The 20,661-nt window shown below is 37.2% G+C and overlaps 1 protein-coding gene across 1 annotated transcript in view; it reads right to left on the minus strand.

Moving 5' to 3' along the window:
* Positions 1-20,661, minus strand: part of SETD2 (SET domain containing 2, histone lysine methyltransferase) — a 75,133-nt gene that overhangs the window by 19,496 nt on the left and 34,976 nt on the right. Inside the window, exons 8-12 of the mRNA XM_052636638.1 lie at positions 20,057-20,154; positions 17,764-17,890; positions 11,389-11,523; positions 10,534-10,653; positions 8,252-8,914 (exon numbers count right to left, since the gene is read on the minus strand). Coding sequence (XP_052492598.1) covers positions 8,252-8,914; positions 10,534-10,653; positions 11,389-11,523; positions 17,764-17,890; positions 20,057-20,154 — 1,143 coding nt within the window. The remainder of the gene's footprint in view (positions 1-8,251; positions 8,915-10,533; positions 10,654-11,388; positions 11,524-17,763; positions 17,891-20,056; positions 20,155-20,661) is intronic.

Genomic DNA, 20,661 nt, shown 5'->3' on the forward strand with positions numbered 1-20,661 from the left:
AATCTTTCTTCCTAAATGATGGCAAGACTAAGAACAAAAAAGAGAAAGACTCTGAGCCAGGTGCCATTTTTATTAATGGAAGGGCACAAAAAAAGAAAATGTGAAAGCAAAGTTATGAGATATGGAGGCTCGAAGTTAAAGTGCCAACTTCAGGTAAAAGGAATTCTAGGAGAGAAGGAACTATTCTGAGAAACAATGAAGGTGATTTTTTTCAGGATTTGAGAAATATAAAATACTTCTGATTAAAAAAGCAAAGAATATCTAATGAAGCTGGGCAAGACTGAAGGTAGGAGAAGGAATGACAGAGGATGAGACAGTTGGATGGCATCACCAACTCAATGGACATGAGTCTGAGCAAACTCCAGGAGATGGAGAAGGACAGGGAAGTCCGGCGTGCTGTAGTCCATGGGGTCACAAAGAGCTGGACACAACTGAGCGACTGAACAACAAATCAAATAGGCAACAAAAAGATTGTGACTTAGCAAGTCTGCATCTGGGTTTATCGCTGCCTTCTCCCCTGCAATCTCATTCTGGCTCATATTAAGACAGGTAGAAAACTGCATCCATATAGTGGAGTATTATTCAGCCATAAAATGGAATTAACTACTGATACATGCTACAACGCGGATAAAGTCTGAAAACACTATGCTAGGTAAAAGCACTCAGACACAAAAAGCCACGTATTTCATAATTCTACCTATCCTCTTTATCCAGAGATTCTGTATCTGTAAATTCACCAGCTCACTAACTTTTATTTGTAATTCTAAAATCATTAAGTTGAGAGAAAACTTCAACTCTTCCCCCCAAAAGATGAGTCAATTGGTGACGTTTTTGTTATACTTTTTCCAAATAATTAACTGATAACATGATGCAGCACTCTTACCCAAGAGTACATGAGAATCTTTTGATTACTTTCTCTGAAAATGCTTCTCGTATACCAGTATTCTTGTGTATTTCTTTTCCAACTTCTTCAATATTATTTTTACTGACTTCACCCCAAAGTCTGACCTGCAGCCTGGTTCTTTAAGTATTCCTTCAACCCCAGCTAAGAATGGCTTTTCACATTTTTAAAGGGAGGGAGAAAAGGGGAGAGAAAAAGCAAAGAGAAAGGGAAGAAACGTCCCTTTAAATTTAATCATGGATCATAGGTTGATCTCTACAGCATTAAGGGAGAAAAGATACTTGAACAAAACATTAAAACGGTCATTTCTATGATTTAAGAATGGTTTCCCTGGAGGCTCAGATGGTAAAGAATCTGCCTGCAATGCAGGAGACTTGTGTTCAATCCCTGGGTCAGGAAGATCCCCTGAGAAAGGAATGGCTACCCACTCCAGTATTCCTGCCTGAAGAATTCCATGGACAGAGGAGTCTGGTGGGCTACAGTCCATGGGGTTGCAAGGAGTTGGACACAACTGAGTGACTAACACTTTCACTTTGGTAATTATCAGCTACTAAAACAGAAACAGATTGAAGGAAATCTGAAAAGTATTCAGCAAAGGTACGTAACACGGGTTGTCCAGGAAGGGTATTTCAGTTGAGTTCAGTTCAGTCGCTCAGTCGTGTCCGACTCTTTGGGACCCCATGAATCACAGCACGCCAGGCCTCCCTGTCCATCACCAACTCCCAGAGTTCACTCAGACTCGCGTCCATCGAGTCAGTGATGCCATCCCCAAAATCACTGCAGATGGTGACTGCAGCCATGAAATTAAAAGATGCTTACTCCTTGGAAGAAAAGTTATGACCAGGATGGGTATAGTAATCACTATTTTTGGATCAGAAAAAGGAGTGGAAAGAATGTGGGATTTAAATCAGAAGACCTGAATTAATTTTCAACTATGTCGCTTAAACTACAACCTCATCGGCATGTTTCTTTCCATTTTACAGTTGATAAAAACACCACCACTTACTTTACAGGGCTGTAAAGATTACATGACACTCGTTCTAGTATTTTCTGACCACCTATCAAATACAATATACATACTATGGATTCAAGCTGAAGTGTGGTACAATGGAAAAAGAAGGACCTTCATCATTCAAATATTTATGAAGTGCCAAACTACATACCACACTCTCTCAGTGCTCTGGGGAGACTCGAGTGACCACGACAGACCCAAGCCAAGCTCTGCACAATGTACCATTACGAAATGTTGTCTGCTGTGACCGGAAAGGATGTTATGAGAGCATAAAGAAAAGGCAGAATACTCTGTCTTCAAGGAAAAGGAATGACTTTCAGGGGAAAGGATGAAACTTAAGTGTGAAGAGACATCTAAATGAAAGTCTTCTCAGAAATGAGTCACAGAGTGTGTGTGTGTATATGTGCATGAACATTAGTAGTATCGTCCCACTGGTAGATCAGAAACGCTTGCGGTGCGAATGTATAAATAAGGACCAGATAATGACACGGTATGCAAGCTTTGTTAAGAAAAATGGACTTAATTTAACAATGTAATGAGGAACCATTTAAAACTTTTCAGTACAACTTTGACATGAATGCAGGTATATTTCTAAAATGATCACTCTGGAGACTGAATGTAGCACAGACTGGAGGGGCACAGAGTATCATTCACTATTCTTAAGTGGTCACATTATTACAACTATTACTACAAAGACACCATGATAAAAGTAACTCTCATTACAAGGATTAAAGAACAGTCTCTGCCCTTGAAGATCTCATGGTCCTGTAGGGAGAAACAGGCATCTAAGCAAGTAATTTTAGGAACCTGGTAAATCTGCTACCACTGTATAGAAATACAGAAAAAGGAAGGCTGGATTAGAAAATCACCATTTGTTAAAAACCATAGTTGCACAAGATTCAGGCCAAATCAATGGGTGGATAAATTTCACAAAAAATCAAGTATTTGTAATTTCTAAAGGTGCTCCTATATGACACGTTTTTTATACAGGGGAAAACAGTAACTTTACATTGGAGAAACCTAGGAGACACCACCTTAACCAAGCGATCAAAGTTGACAATGCCAGTAATGAGATAAATAAAACCAAATTGAGGGGTATTCTAGAAAAATTTTAGAATATTCAAAAATGTGAAATTTATAAAAGACAAAGATTGAGAACTATTTCAGACTAAAGGATACTAAAGAGATGAAACAACGTAACACTTGATCTCAGGCTACATTCTGAATCACAAATTTTCTTCTTTTTTTTCTATAGAGAAGAGTATATGCACAACTGGCAACATCTGAATGAGGCCTTTTTAAAGATTAATAGTATTGTTTCACTGCAATTTGCTGATTTTGGTAAGAACACTGAAGTTATACAGAAGAATATCCTTGTATTTGGGAAATAAACACTTAAAAATATCTAGGCACAGTGGGCGTCAGATCTGTTAACTTGCTCCTTTTAAAAGTTAAAAAAAAAAAAAAGAAAATGAGGTAAATTTGGTAAAATGCTAACACTGGGGAATCTGAATGAAAGGTTTAGAGGAATGTTTTACTGTTTTTAACTACATTTATCACTGGAATGTGTTTTACATGAAGAATACATAAAGAATAGTATTCTTTCAGTTTTCCTATAAATCTGAAATTACATCAGATTTAAAAGAACATTAAGAAGGAAAATTTATATAGTCTCATTATGGTTATATATAAAACTGGATTATACCAACTTATCCGTACTCGAAAAACTTAAGTTTCCAACTAACTTGATCATGGTCCTGAGGGAAAAACATTCATTACAGGTGTTTTCTAGCCCAGAGATTCTATAACGTATATAATCTTCTTAAGATAAGTCCTACATCCAAATCACTCAAAGTAACTTATCCTAAACAGAGTCAAGGCTTTTTTTTTTTTTAAAAGTAACTTCACGGGCTATGGAAACATGATCATTATGTCTTTAGGGAAATAGAATTAAGAGCTCATGTAAAAGAATAAACTGTCAAAATGACTTCATTCAAAATTGGAATGTTTCGAGCAGTCAGATTCTGTATCATTTAGGTTAGGTGTTGGCAAACTTTCTCTGTGAACAACAACACAGTAAATATTTTAGGCTTTGTCGGCCATCCAGTCTGGTGCAACTAACTACTTAACCCTACCAGTGCAGTGCAAAAGCAGCCACAGATAGTATGTAAAGAAATGGATTTGAAAAAAAATTAAAAATTTAAAAAAAAAAAAAAAGAAAGAAATGGATTTGGCTTTGCTCTCCCTAAAACTTCATTTACAAAAAAAAGCAGTGTGGCAGATTGGGCCAACTCATAATTTAGATATTATCTGATAATAAACTAATAAGTTATAAACCATGCTTGTCTTTTATCAAGTCAGATATTTATTACAAAAATTCAACACAGTGGTATCCAAAATAGTGCTCTTTGGGGGCAATTCTGAATTTTAATGAAAAGGATAACTAATATTGATCCTTATGGATACAGAATAATCTTTACTAAGGATTTTGAAATTTACAGAAATTCAGGGCACATCATTTCATTTTGAAATGTTGCACAGTAGATTTCACATATAATATTAGTTAGGAATCAAAATTCCAAGCAGTGACAAAACCTTTTTTTTTGGCCACAAGGCTAGTGGAATCTCGACTCGGGGTCAAACCAGGACCCTCAGTAGTGAAAACATGGGAGTCCTAATCACTCGACTGCCAGGGAATTCCCCCAAGCTCAAAACTTTACAGTTGGGTAGCTCTATATTATTTAAAACTTCTGTACAGAGTTCGATGCTTAACTTTCTAGCAAAATAATGTTTAATAATTAAAGATGTTTTGAGGGACTTCCCTGGCAGTCCAGGGGGTTAAGACTTCGCCTTCCAATGCAGAGGGTGTGGGCTTGATCCCTGGTTGGGGAACTAAGATCTCACATGCCTCTCGGCCAGAAAACCAAAACTTAAAAGATAAATAAAGAAAGATAATGTCTTGAGATGAAGAATAAGGATGGTCCTCAAGAAAAGTCCACCTTATCACATATACAAAATGTTCCTTAAATCACCTAAACCAGAAGTAACTAACTACTCAAACTTCACCATAAAGAGACACACATCCTGTGACTTAAGTGTTCATAAAAGAGGCTCTGGAATCACTAGCCATCAGTCTCTCAGCTGTTTACCTGCAACTGATACTGCCAAATGCACAGGAACCTTACCTCTTCTTCTCATGATCCAAATGAATGAAGATTTTCCAGTCAAATTATAATTAATCATCACTTATAACCAGCTGTTTTGCTCTGTGAAGCGTAGGGTATATTTTCAGCACGAGGGGTGATGTACAATAATTCCTTTTACCAACAGAAATATATGCACATGCCCCTGCTGAAAATGTCACCCAGTTGATCTTTATGTGAAAATGAATACATGCTCATGTGCAGCAATGTGCTAAGTGATGTTTCTTGTTGAGGTCTACTTTAGGAGTCAAAAATGTGTAAGCCTCGTGGAACCAAGGCAGTGGTCCTGTGTATAGAGGTATAGAAAAAGTAGCTCACTTAATCCTTTCTCGCCAGGAGTCGGGATTTTCCCAGAACGACATCCATTGTCGGCAATGGACGCACCAAAATAACGCCGGCGCCAGTGAGTTAACCACCTCTGTCCTCTTTTCACCTATTTTATTTTTCATGCATCATCCAACTTCCCAACCATCTTCCTGTTTCTTCACAGAATGCACGCTAGGTTCTTGTGTTTCTTCAGCACGAAGTTGGAAATGGAGTTGAGAAAAGGAGACACATGGTCAGCTGGTGATGTTAACAAGCTCCGTGCTGCCCTGAGAAGCTGGATGGAAAGGTTCAGGTTACAAGGGGGGTCATCATCAGGCCTGCGAGGACAAAGAGTCATTCCCGAAGCTCCACTCCCTTCCCTCCCACCCTCTTTCATTCCTTGGTGGTCCCTATGTCTGCCTTCACAGTTAAAGCAAGGGCTAAGAAACCTGAGGCAACCTCTTTGAGGTTCACTCCATCCAGTACGTAGACAGGCCGAGTGGAACACAATGTTACAGTGGCCCAGGAAGGTCAAGGAAGCTTGGAGTGGCTAACATAACCACAGTCTTAGAGCAAGGCTTTTTAGTGTAATCTTGGAATTAACACCAGCAACTAACAAGTGCTTGCCAATAGGTGCTTAAAAAAGGTTGGTTGAATAACATTTTCTTTTCTGCCAATGTTCACTCGAACACATAGGTGGAAGTCAGACAGAAGTAGTTAACTCTCTCAATGCCGGGAATAGGATGGATATATACAAATCATATCAAGGCAAGGTGTTTCTCTAAAACATGTTCAAATTATGGATCCCTAGCTAAAGTATATATATTTTAAGGACAACTGTAATCAGTTTTGAAATTAGAACCATGGTAAATGTTAATCAGAATGACAGATGAATTAAGAACTCCAGTACCAATGCATAACACAACATCACAGTTCAGTCAAGCAAAAACATTTCTCAGTACTGCGATTCTAGATGGGTAATGATTCCAGAGCAAATTATAAAGTTTGAAGAAGGAAGATTTTATTTAATGACTTCCTTGATGCTAAGAACTGGGATAAATCCAAAGTATGAAGGTGAACAAGGATATGCTTCAGGTACAAGTAAAATTTTAAACCTCAAGAGGATCAATCCAGATAGTACTGTGCAACCACGCTGATCTTTCAGATGGGAGGACAATAAGCAGGGAAAGAAATAATTTGGTAGGACTCAAAAAAATTTATGTCTGGAGTATGAATTTAAAGTACCAATCATATCTGAGTTAAAGATATCCCAGAGAATAACATATCATTAAGATTATAATAAAAAAAACTACCATATAAAGAAACAAAATACTTATTCTAGATTTTAAGAAGAGACAGTTTTTAAGAAATTAAGATGACTATGTCTTTTTTTAAAAAATTATGTCAACCAGACAAAGTAGGTCTGTCAGGGCTTTTCTATCTTCACCTGTGTGCCTGTCTCCACTTCCACCACCCTTACTGAGTCAGTCTTCATACAGGCTCTAAAAGTAGTCTCCAAACACAGGAAGGACTTCTTCCAGGGACTCCTTTGCCCTCAACAAAGCAGGCCTTAAATAAAGGTTCACACATATGACTGCCCCAGGAACTCTTTCAGTTAACTGCAATTCTAGTCCCTGTGTTCACATGCTGTATCATAAACAGATTAACTCTGAATCTTTCCTTTTGTATTTATAAAAGGTCAGATTTCATAAGGCTTAAGAAGGCTGAGTTTATGCTGAGCTGTAAGTGATCAAAGAGAGTAGCATGAGTAAGAGCTCATATGGGCAAATCAGAGCTGAAACCACACCATCATTAAGAAGGGTCTCAACACAGTAAATTACAAATGCACAAACAACCGACTACTCATTCTGCTCAGTGTAAGGGACAGTTCCCTACAGGCCCAATGGTAGGATATAACGAGTGAGTTTTGTAGTCATAAATTGGGAACTGAGAGGATCAGGTGTCCATTTTGCTACAAATCTGTATTCCTGGTTTATCTGGTTGTTCACCTCTGATAGAAGAAAGGAGGAACAGAAAAAGTGGCTGGGTAGCAACCTATTCCCACAGAGCCCGCAAGACCTGGATCCCAGATCCAGATCACTTACAATCAAAATTTACCACGTCTCCTAGGCTCATCCTGTTATTCACTTCTGTGTTTTATCCAAGACCCAGACTGGGTTCTCCGCAAAGAAAACCCTGCACATCATGCTACATACTTGAACAAATGATTATATACGTATTAGATGTAACGGTTCCAGAACTCTGTTTTTTTTCTTTTGGCCAAAGAAACAGGCTTTTAAAACTAGGCCTAGTTCAGAAACAATAATAAAACTGATATGAATTAGCTCCATATAAAGTTGTTTTACTGGAGCAGATAATTTATGTTCAGTCATTTTTGATGAGAACCTGCTAGAGTACCCTGGCTTTCCAATTAATTTTAACTAATTTCTAGTTAATCCAAGAAATTAATTCCCAACTATTTTCAACATTCATTTTTTTTCTTACATAGACTTCTCAAATGTAGACTCATGTTTATTACTCAAAGAATTTTTGTTTTTAATGTGAAGACCACTTGAATGACTAAGTTTACTATTGTGATATACTTTCACAAGCAAGGAAAAAGGGGATATCTGTGTATTGGTTTGGCTGGTATCTCTGGTCAAAGTTTAAAAGACATTATTCATAGAAACACGTATAATTGGCTGATAGAGAGATAGCATTCCATTTTTCAAAGGTACATACAGCTAGAAAATAAGTATTTCAACTGAAAGTTTATGGAACTCTAAACCTGGGTAATTCAGATTAAAACGAACAGAAATGTTCTCTTACCTTTAGGTCTTTCCAACTGTCCAGGAGCTTGGTGGCCAAATCACTTATATCTACTGTTTTGTCTGGTGGTTCCTGACTTCTCTCACTCTCCACATCAGATACACCCTCCTCTTCATCTTGGGATGGCGTTTCCTCAGCAATAGGTTCGTCAAGTTTTGCGCCACTGCTCTCTTTGTGTTCTATTTCAGCATCAGCCTCCAGTTCGGACGCGGGGAGCTTGCTGGCCTCTGCGGCAATGTCACTGTCGACTTTAGGCTCGGGCAGCTGCTGCACGAGTAGCTGCTGCGGCTGAGGCTCCTCCTCTTCTTCGATGGGGACATTCTCTAACTGGTCCAGGTCCTCTTTCCCGTCCTTGCCTTCCAGCTCGCTGGTAGCATCAGAGATTGCACTGTCCATGCTATTTTCACTTATAATTTTAAGTCTGCGAAACATGAGCTTCTTGGGGGTGTCTGTGTCAGCTTCTGCATTCAGCTTGGTGGAAGGATCAGGTGTGTTGAGCGGTGTGTGAGCACGTGATGTATTTTCACTAGAATACCCATCTCCTTCACTCAGCTGAGGGATAGCAGTCTTGGTTTGAGACCAACGTTGAATAATAGGAAGTACTTTGCTTTCCTCCAACATATTTTTAGTAGGAATAGGTAAATGTTCCAGAGTCTTTATAATCTAATTAAACACAATAAAAAAAAATCACTTTGTACAGTTAACTTTTCATGAGACTAAGATCAACTCTGTAGAAACAGGGGTTTTTACTCTCTTATTAAATCAAGATCTAAGTCTTATAATCACAGACAGATTTAAATGTCATAATATTACTTTCTTCTAGCATGGAAGGAAAGGTGTTTTATTTTTTAATATTTTTCGGCTGCACCATAAGGCATTATGAGATCTTAGTTCCCCAACCAGGGATCAAACCTGTGACCCCTGCAATGGAAGCTCAAAGTTTTAACCACTGAACTGCCAGCGAAGTCCTGAAAAAATGTTTTAATAAGACTGACCAGCAAAAATATAACGTGGAGCAGGTGACTGCTCACATATTATTAGGACTAATTTGATTAATATTCTCCACCAGTAGTTCTCAAACCCAAATAGATTTTTTTTTTTAAAATATCAACACTACTGGACCTCATCTTAGGTATGTTTTTCTAAAAAATTTCCCAAGTGACTGTGATTAAATGGTTGGAAACTATGCAACAAAACATATAATTTAAATGTCTTATATACACACAAAAACACAGATATTACTTAACTTCCTTAGTCTTTGACAAACAGCTGTATAGCAGAGATTCTCTCTTCATTCCAAGTTAATCATCCATCCCCACTCTCTGAAAATCAAGAATTCTTTCCAAAGTATTTCCCCACTGTAGTTTTATAGAAACCCCAAGACTTCCCCAATTCCTATTTATTGCTGAATCTCGAGAGAAGGATGGAGGCAAGGTAGTCACTCAATTCACCATTCTCATATTTCCGTTTTTAAAAGTATATTATTAAATGATTTGGGGATATTAGAACTTATGATTAAAAAGAATTACATTTAAACCAAGTTAGAAAATATTGTGTGGAAAGGTATAAATATAAGAAGTCTACTAATGATGCTATCAATGAACATTTATCTAGATCTTTAAAAACACTTAATTACGCCTCAAAATGTTCTTACTCTTGTCATCAAAATTCAGCTCTTTACTCATTGTTTAGAACCTCAGAATTCAACTTCCATATAGCTTCCTAACTTTTAAAAACTATGGTTTTAGCAACGCACTGGCTCTTTCATTTAACAATGATGTTATTGTATCTTGCTCTTGCAGTTCCCGGCTACCCAGTACTAACCTTTAAAAGATACCACAGGGAAAACCACTGGGCAAACTCACATCAAGAAAGGTGTGTGTAAAGTTACAGTTACAGAAATGACACTGAGATGATAAAATTTATGCAATTATTTAATATGGGTGATAATTACAGAGCTAAATTCATTATCCACCTGGCTTCCCAGGTGGTTCAGTGGTAAAGAATTCACCTGTAATGTAGGAGACAGGGGTGGGTTCGATCCCAGGGTTGGGAAGATACCCTGGAGAAGGAAATTGCAACCCACTCCAAAATTCTTGCCTGGGAAATCCCATGGACAAGAGGAGCCTGGAGGGCTACAGTTCATTGGGTCTCAAAGAGTCGGACATGACTTAGGAACTAAACAACAACAAATTCATTATCACTGCTATTATCACAATGCCCTCAACCTAAGTAATAAATTTAGTTGTTTTAAGAAACAAGCAGGTTGAATGTGAACTCACCTCTTCCTGAAGCTTCTGGTTACTTTCCCGGCCATCACCTAGTTCTGCCATCCAGATCCACAACAAAGACAACCCGTGACGTTCCAGAAAGGACTTCAGGCAAGACTGTGAGTGTGTGTTCTTCCATGGGGGATGGGAAGCAGGATGCAGGGTATTGGGGATTGGAGGAAGGAGACAAACAATACCAGAGACAGCATTAAAAAGGGCCCATAGAGAGGGCTGAAAAGTTCGTTTACATTCAAAAAGAAATCTATAAATTCTGTTTTGATTAACTCAATTAGAATTGTGCAATTAATAAATGCTTTAGAGTAAGATTATAATCTCTTCTGATACCTAAAATGTCAACCTGGACTTTACTAAAGTTCAATTCTGGAGGATTAAGAAAAAAACTACATTCACCATTTTTACTGGAAAAGCTAAAGCTATTAAAAAAAATTTTTTTTAATTTTTATGATCCAACTTCTTGTGCAGTATTTAATAAACTGGAATAAACATATTCCTGTTAAAATTCCTTGCTTTTAGATCATGTGGTAAAAATGGCCTTGGCATGCTAATAATCAAGTGAGTAGGGAAGACCTCTATTAAGAACTACTACACACACACACATACACAGGAAAAAAATCTCACCATGTTCTCTGACTAGAGAGAAAACAATATCTACTACTAGAGTAAATGATGCTGAACTCTTAAGACCTTTTTAAGAGTACACGTTTTCAATGTCCTATAGAACTTGCAAAACCATTCTAAAAATAAGAGTAACTCTTATTAGAATTATTCCTTTTCATCATTCTGGATTGTAGTTTAAATGTCCCACCTCAAATTCAGAAATAAATAAAGTAATATCAAAGTGTTCACCTGTATGAGCTTGAGACAGGTAAGTTTCTGTTCCAAAGTTTCAATTCTAACCATTAGCCGGGATAAGCTGAGCACTTGGTTTTTATCAGAGAGACCCTCGCCGTTCTCCATCAAAGCTTCTAGCTCCCCATCCACCTGCCACAGCAAGGGAAAAAATCTGATTATAAGACAAGAACAACAACAAAACTCCAACTAATCTAATAATCAATCTGAAAAGATGCTCAACCTCACCAGTAATAAGGGAAACAAAATTAAGACCACAGTAAGAAACCATGTTATACTCACTGTAAGAAGTCTGATAATATCGAGTCTAGGCAAAGATATGGATCAAAATGAACTTTAAATTTAAAGAATGAACTTTTACACACTAATAATGAAAACAAACTGATATGATCAATTTGAAAAGCTTCATTCACTCATCAAATACTTATCAAGCACTTATATGTCAAGTACAGTTTTAGGTGCGGAAGACACTGCAAGAAAGCAAAACAAAAAAATCTGCCTTTATGGGAGGGAAAAAAAATGTATCAGGTGAAAAGCAGGTCAGAAAAAAATAAAGCATTAGCTTGAAAAATGAAATATTTGTATCCTCTATGCCTAGCAGTTGCACACCTATGAATAAACCCAAGAGAAACTTCTGCACTTGTGCATCAGAGAATCAGAAGAACGTTCACTGAAAAGCCATTCATAAGAGCAAAACACTGCCAACAACCCAAATGCTCATGGCCAGGCTGGATAAACTGGCATGTTCACATACTGGAATATACCACAATGAAAGGAATCAAGTGCAGCCAAATGCAACACAATTTATCAATATTTATAAATTCTTATTCTTTAGTAATACTTTAGTATTTGGGGATATAAACTATCTTTAAAAGGCCCAGGCACTATTTTTAATACATTCTGATAAAATATAATATACATATAGAAAAGTACTAGGTTGGTGCAAACATAATTGTGGTTTTGGATCACGAATTTTAAATCATTTTAACTAGGCTCAAATTCATCTTAATTAGTGAAAATAGGAACCATTACAATCAACACATCTTTGCCAACGAGAAATAAGTTTGTTTATTCCTATAGCATAAAAGTCCATGCTTAAGGATTCGACAAACTCTTGGAAAGCATTTTCTGCCTTATGCTGGTTGTAGAACCATTTTCCCTGCAAAAAGTTGCCAAGATGCTTAAAGGAGTGGTAGCTGGTTGACAAGAGGTCAGGTGAATATGGCAGATAAGGCAAAATTCCACAGCCCAGTTCATTCAACTTTTGAAGTGTTGGTTGTGCGACGTGCAGTCGGGCGTTGTCACGGAGAAGAACTGAGTCCTTTCTGTTGGCCAATGCTGGCTGCAGGTGTTGCAGTTTTCAGGGCAACTCACTGATTTGCTGAGCATACTTCTCAGATACAATAGTTTTGCTGGGATTCAGAAAGCTGCAGTGGATCAGATCAGCAGCAGACCACCAGTGACCATGATCTTTTTCTGGTACAAGTTTTGGTTTCAGAAGTGCTTTGGAGCTTCTTCTCAGTTCAACCGCTGAGCTGGTATTTGCCAGTTGTCGTAGAAAATTCACTTTTCATTGCACATCACAATCCAACAGAGAAATAGTTCGCTGTTGCATACAATAAGCGAAGATGACATTTCAAAATGACAATTTTTTTGATCTAGGGTCAACTCATGAGGCATCCACTTATTGAGCTTTTTCACCTTTCCAATTTGCTTCAAATGCCAAACGGTTATAGGGTGGTCAAAGTTGAGTTCTTCAGCAACTTCTTGTGTAGTTTTAAGAGAATCAGCTTCGATGATTCCTCTCAACTGATCATTGTCAACTTCCAATGACTGGTCACCATGCTGCTCATCTTCAGGGCTCTTGTCTCCTTTGTGAAAATTCTTTAACCACTACTGCACTGTTCATTAGCAGTTCCTGGGCCAAATGCGTTGCTGATATTGCAAGTTGTCTCTGCTGCTTTATGACTCATTTTGAACTTGGATTTAAAAAAAAAATTGCTTGAATCTGCTTTTTGTCTAAAATCATTTCCATAGTCTAAAATAAAGAGCAAGCAATAAGTCATCAGCAAAAATAAATAAATAAATGTGAGAAACGCTCATTAAAATAATGTATAACATAACCACACTTATTTAAGAATGTATACCAATATCAAACAGCAAAGGTCAACAGCAAAACCGCAATTACTTTTGCACCAACCTAAGATATAAACAATTAGCAACTAAATAGGTAAACAAGCAGTGGAGCAACATCCATAGCAACCAACACTCAGGTAAAAGGGTTGGGTGGGGTGATGGGGAGAACACTACCGGTGTTCCTGAAGGGCTGTGTGTGCCGCTTCCTTGTTATAATACCTTCTCTTCTCTACTCTAGAGATGTCTCCTAACTTTTTAGGAAATAGTTCACTGATTTTTAAAATAGGTTTACTTCACATATATAAATCACTAAATAAATATAATTTTGTCTATTTTTAACTTTTTGGAAATGAAATCACACTAGACAAAATTTTTATGCCATGATTCTTTTGCAATCAACTTTACATTTTAAGAGTCAATGCTGTTGCATGTAGCCATATTATTTTCATGACTAGTTTTTTCATCACACGATTACATTCTAATTTAGTCATACTAATATTAATGAGAATTTGAGTTGTTTCACTTTTTCTAATGTAAGCAGTGCTGCTGTGGCTCCTGATGTGCATTTTAAACAAATCTCTCTCTGGTTATAGACCGAGGAGTGCAACTGCTGGCTCATACAGTATACGTACATTCACCCTGAGTAAGAATACCAAAGTGTTTTCAAAACTGACTAAATCCATTTACACCTCCAACACTAGTTTATGAGATCTGTTGTTCCTGTGTATCATCAGAATTAATTTTTACTGATCTGGTGAGTACCCAAAAACATCTGAGAGTAGTTTTAATCTGCACTCCTCTGATTACTAATGAGACTGAACATCTTTTCATAGGTTTACTGGCTATCTGGAATACTGAAGTGTCTGTGGAAATTGTTTGTTTTTGCTTCAGGGCTATTTATTATTATTATTATTGATTAGATGGAGTTCTCTATATATTCTGGACACTTATGATTTGATTGTTAGCTGCTGAAAACAACTATTTCCTCTCTTACGTGGCTTTTTATGCTCTTTATTGTGTAAATTAGCTATTGTTCATTTGTTTCACAAACTCAAAAGAGATTAACGTAAGTTTCAGACTATTTTCTGTTTATACTTTACAAACTACAAATCACAAATAACATCAGATAATAACAGGCATTTATTATACTTCCATTAACTAAGTATTTAATTAAGTAGTACTAGTTTATGACACCGGAGAAGGCAATGGAGAAGGCAATGGACAGAGGAGCCTGGTGGGCTGCAGTCCATGGGGTCGCTAAGAGTCAGACATGACTGAAGTGACTTAGTAGCAGCAGCAGCAGTTTATGACACACCCGAAGAAGGCAATCATCTGTTCCGGAAGAGCTTACAGTTTTGTTAAGCAGATAAACTATATGTATATAGCTGCAATCATAACAGCAAGGAATAAGAACTGTTCATCAATCAAGGGCTAATATGGGGGGGACAGGTAGAGACTACAGTGCCATTAACATATCCCTGTTGACAGGCAAAATGCACAAAACTATATTTGAGACTGCTCCTTTCTTTCCCTCTCCTTGGCATCCCCTATCCAAAAGACTTCCAAAAACGAACACTTGGGAATTTCTTTCTCTTTCTCTTTTTTTGGGGTGGGGAGGGGCGGGGAGGGGGTGATGGCTGTACCATGTGGTTTGCAGGATCTTAGTTCCCCAATCAGGGATGGAACCCAGGGCTATGACAGTGAAAACACTGAGTCCTAACCACTGGATTGCCAGGAAATGCCCTAACATTTGGAAATTTCAAGAGGTGCTATTTTTGTGATTCTATTCAACTATACCTGACCAGAATTCAGAATCGAATAGGGCTTTCAGCCAGAATTTCAGTAAGAGACAAACCAATCAAAAGTGGAGTGAAGCTCTTCATGAGAGTCAAGGACAGATGACCTTTCTGGGATTCAGATTCATTCTGGGTCATTACTCTATCAGGGTAAGGTTTCATCCAAAACATTTCTGTTTGAGAACAGCTTCAAATTCACATCTGGAGCAACCCATGACTTCAACCCACCAAATGAATAGATTCACGTTACATCTAATTTAGTCTACAGTAATACAGAACACTGATATGGACACATTACTTTAAGAATAAAAACAAGCAAGCAAAAACCAGGAATACCTACATCTCAGTCCCTTGGAGTTGTTCCTGAATCTTACCAGGAAGGCAGAAAGTCATCTGTGATCATTATGATGCCAGCATAATACCACCCAAGAAATCATCACCTTATAAGAACACTCCCCACCAACAAGACAGTTTTTAATGCAAGTTTTGGAAACACAAAATAGCCAAATGAAAGCCTTTACGTAGATTTTAGCTTAGGTTGGAAAAGACCCTAATGCTGGGAGGGATTGGGGGCAGGAGGAGAAGGGGACAACAGAGGATGAGATGGCTGGATGGCATCACTGACTCGATACACATGAGTTTGGGTGAACTCCGGGAGTTGGTGATGGACAGGGAGGCCTGGCGTGCTGCGAATCATGGGGTCGCAAAGAGTCAGACACGACTGAGTGACTAAACTGAATTGAAACATGTTTAATGACTGTTTTGTGGTTGTTCTGGTAAACTATCAACTCTATGAAATAAGCCTTAATAATAAAAGTAATCAATGAAGTTTTAAGAAAAATTTCCTGTTAACAGTAAAGTCCAAAAGCTAAATATAACCCAGTGACCCCACTTCCATGGATACACTTTAAAGAAACATATACAGAAGAGACATGTGCAAAGACTTTAATTGTGACATGAGGAGTAAAAAATTGAAAACCCAAGTGTTCATGAGTACAAGTATATGTAAATGAACAGTTATATGATGAAAAAGTTTACAACAGTTAAATGTGTGAGTATATACCTCAACATGGATCAAATTTTAAAATAAGAGTAAAAACAAACTGCAGAAGAATATATATATATCATTTCTAAAACTACACAAAGGCACTCAGTATGGTTAAGAGCAAATAAAATAACTAGGTAAGCTCTTTTCTATTGCTTACCGAATGACCTTGTAACCTCTCTGAGCCTTAGTGTTCTCATCTGTAGAGGGAAAATCTTTATTTCTAACTTAGAAGAGCTTTTTGTGAGAATCAAATGAGTTAATGTGTCAGATGATTAGAATAGTGCTTGACACACAGTTACAACACGTACGCTCTCTAAAAACAGAGCTGAGTGACAATACTCTAACTGTTCATCCTGGGTGGTACAAGCATACATGTTTCTTATAAACTTTCCTTTTTTACATTTTTTAAATGACCCTTTTGAGGGAATTTTTAAAGGGCCCTTTCCAATGCTTCCTACTATCTAAATCTTCTTATAGAATTCAGATTCTCAATTCATTCTCTCCACAGTTAATTTGGACTTACTAAAATCACCTTTTAATTATTATCCTTTCCGTGTCTTATGTCTGTTGTCTGCTCGTCTAAATAGTAAGATGGCTGTCACCTATGATTCTTAGTAGTATGGTTTCTGAAAAGCCTAGGAATGAGCTAGCTGCAAGAATCACAGATAGATTTGCTGGCTGACACTCGAGGCTCCCTGGCTCTTTCACCCAGCCCTCCCTCAAGATTCGCAGGTTTGTGCATCTTTAGGACGGACCCTGCAGGTGGTTCTGAGGTAAAGAAACACTGCTCTCACAAAGGGATCCTCAGAAAAAGACAGAGGAGGTTTGAAAAACAACACAAAATTCTTGTCCCAGTTAAGAGTCCCTTCAGTACCAAGATACCACTCACCTGCAGTAGTGTCTCAGGTGTGAACTGAGGTAGGAAAAAGGCTATCAACCACTGGTATAATGGATTAGATAAAAAGACCATCTGAGACTATCCCTCTCTCACTCCTGAGTCATCTGTTACTTCTCAAAACTCACCTTATGCTCCCAAAGAAGATTAGAGATTTTAAGAACACTTACAAACAAATGAAAAAACTGGTATTAAAAGATTAGGAATGTAGATCAGACTTATGTGAGCAGATTAACAAGTTACTTATATGTAAGATTACAAATTTTACAGGCTTTTAAAAACTATTAGCCCATGTATTTTCAAGATGACTTCAACAGTTCTTAGTATTCAAGTGTAATCTCTATGAACTAAAAATAGCAACTGTACTTTTCCAAAATTATCTCATCTAACCCTGACTTTCTCTGGTTGTAGTGTAACTCTTCAGAGTTCAATAAGGAAAACTACCTTCCTTCTTGAAATGTGTATGGTGAAAGCTGAAAGAAGAATGGAACACTTACTGAATCCTTCTTACGAGATCGTTCTTTTTTCATTTTCCCTCCTGCTGCTCTGATGCTGACTCTGTTCTCTCCTCCCAGGTAACCCCGGCAATTAGCTGACCCACAGAAACACTTCTGCGCTTCTTTCCTGTGCAAGGAACATATGAAAGATGTCTGTTATGTGAAGGTAAACCATAAAAACTGTTGATAGTAGTATAGCAATTACATACAAGAGAGAAGGCAATCCAACCTAAAAAGAACCAAACAGTTATTTCAACAGATACCAACAAATCTGATACTAGCTAATGGAAATGCCTGAAAATTGCTCTTAAAAAATTCATTTTTTCCCAATCTTCTTTTATTAGCTAGACAAAACTAGCCAAGAAGTTAATAAGTAATTTCTCCATTTATGAGAGCTCCTACTAATGTATGAAAATAAGAAATCATGTATCTATTTGGGCTAAGAACAAAATAGCTTAAATAGATCAGTACCTATTACTTCTACATGAATATTTAACTGGCACATAGAACAAAATGTATTATTATGAATACATCTATCGATAATAAAATGCACAATTAGTAAAGGACACTTAGGAAGCACGTGGCTATTAACAGTCATCATTACATGAGGGTGAGACACTACTAACACATACAGTAATAGATATATGTAACCATGGAGCCAAGGAAAGTGGAAGAAAGAACAGGCCTAAGTTCACAGCCCTGGGTATAAATCGCCTCTGCCAACTATTTACTTGGCAACCAGAGCTACCCCAGGAAAACGTGAAGGACTATTCCAAAAGCAAACTGATAGATTTTAGTATTTAACAGTAACAATCAGAGGCACAAAAATATTTGATAAATACAGCTGGGGATCACAAACAGATCTAATTTCTAGTTTCCCTTCTTTCCAAGGGTATAGTACAAATACAAGAGAAAAAAAAAAATGGAGCCCTACGTGGAACTCGCTCAATCTCAGCATATCTATTGCCTAAATCGATTAGTTCATTAGGTGTTGCAAAATGGTGATACCATCACTACCTCATTTATTAGCTAAAATATCTCTATAAAGAATTCTTCTCACCAACTGCTTGAATCTGAAACAGAATTCACTTAAGAAAGGAAGGATAAATGCTTGACTTTTTTCCCTTTTTTATTTTTTAAATCAGTGGTTAATAGTAAGGGGAGATAAAGGGGAAGGGACAAAAGATGGAGAGGGGATTAAGAGGTACTAACTATTATGCATAAAATAAGCAGACTACAAGGGCTTCCTGGTGGCTCAGTGGTAAAGACTCCACCTGCCAACGCAGAAGATGCGGGTCTGATCCTGGGGTCGGGAAGATCCCCTGGTGGAAGACATGGCAACCCACTCCAGTATTCTTGCCTGGAGAACCCCCCGGACAGGGGAGCCTGGTGGGCTACAGTCCACAGGGTAGCAAAGAGTCAGACATGACAGAAGTGATTTAACACATGTACACACGTAACTTTTGTACTACTGCACATCAACTATATTTCAATTAAAAAAACCATAAACTAGTTTTCAAAATCACAAATTGGTTCCTTTCAATTATGACTAATGCAGTTTTAAAGAATCATTAAACTCATAGATTTTATATAGTGTGTTTCAAACCACCAGTAGTTATTATTCTTATTGATGCTTAAGTCTAAATAAAAACTCTCCGACTTTCGGTAAGTGAGATTCTATTCAAGCTAGTCCTGAATCCTTTGGACATGACCTTCATAATCTTTTATAACTGGTTTTCTGGCATGAGGAGATAATGCAGAGTCATCTTGTTCCCTACCTGTCACAAACTTGACACCTTTCTTTTAGTGGGGTTTTATAAGACCACAATATAAATGAAAGGGGTATTCAGTGCTATTCCATCAGTTTTTGGTAGACAGAACTAGGTAACAAAAATATTTTTTCAGAGTATGATAATGATATAGATGAGACTATATAGATTAGCCATGAGCTGATAACTGACAGATGAATTATGGCTACACAGGGATTTATTATACTGTTCTCTTTATACACATCCACACCCTGTTGACATTTCTATAATAAAAAGTTTTAAAATTACATTAGAAATATAATTATATAAATGAGGTTCAGAGGAACATGTAGTTCCTGTACAATATCCCTTAATGGCCTGATGTGACATGCAAAAGGAAAATACTAAAACTAAAAGAAAACACTATAGGTAAGAACTAAAAGTACATGTAACTTCTCAGTGATTCACATCTAAGTTTTAGACTCCTACATATAAACAGTATTTTCCCATCAGAAGCAGCAAAACAGAACAGAGTCAATACTTACCCATATCTTTGGAACTGATAGTCAAATGTTAACTCTGAGCCTGAAGGAACCAGTTTGGTGGTAAAAAACCCAACTCTCAGTTGTCCATTCACAGTCCACTAAGGTGTTGTTTTTAAAAGAAAATAAATTAGTGACTGGTTAATCTTTTTTGTTTTTTTTAAGATCATCATTATCTGCCTTAATTATGTATGTGTCTCTTTGGACAATAAATGCTTTTCCAAATAGCAAATGGAAGAATTAAAAAAAGAAGTATCAATCTTATTTAATGAGCTACCAGTTGAGTATCATCTATAATTTATCTCTAATAAAAGTAACTGCTATTTTAACTTATTTTAAAATACATTTCCATACAGTAAGGATTCACTTGTACTAAAAACAAGCATATAGAGAATGTTTGGTATCACTGAGTACCAGACAAATTTGTATTACTTTATACTATGTAAAAAGTAACTATCTTCTAAGATAAGATGGGGCGTGAAACAGGAAAACAATAATGCCAAAAGTTTAACTGCATGAAGCAGTGGTTATAATGCTGAGTGTACAAGCGAAACACCAGAAAAGAGCATAAAACTCGACAATTAAAATGGGGGTAAATAGATCAGAAT

The sequence above is a fragment of the Budorcas taxicolor genome, chromosome 1, assembly GCF_023091745.1.
Source record: "Budorcas taxicolor isolate Tak-1 chromosome 1, Takin1.1, whole genome shotgun sequence".
NCBI classification, from domain to species: Eukaryota; Metazoa; Chordata; class Mammalia; order Artiodactyla; family Bovidae; genus Budorcas; species Budorcas taxicolor.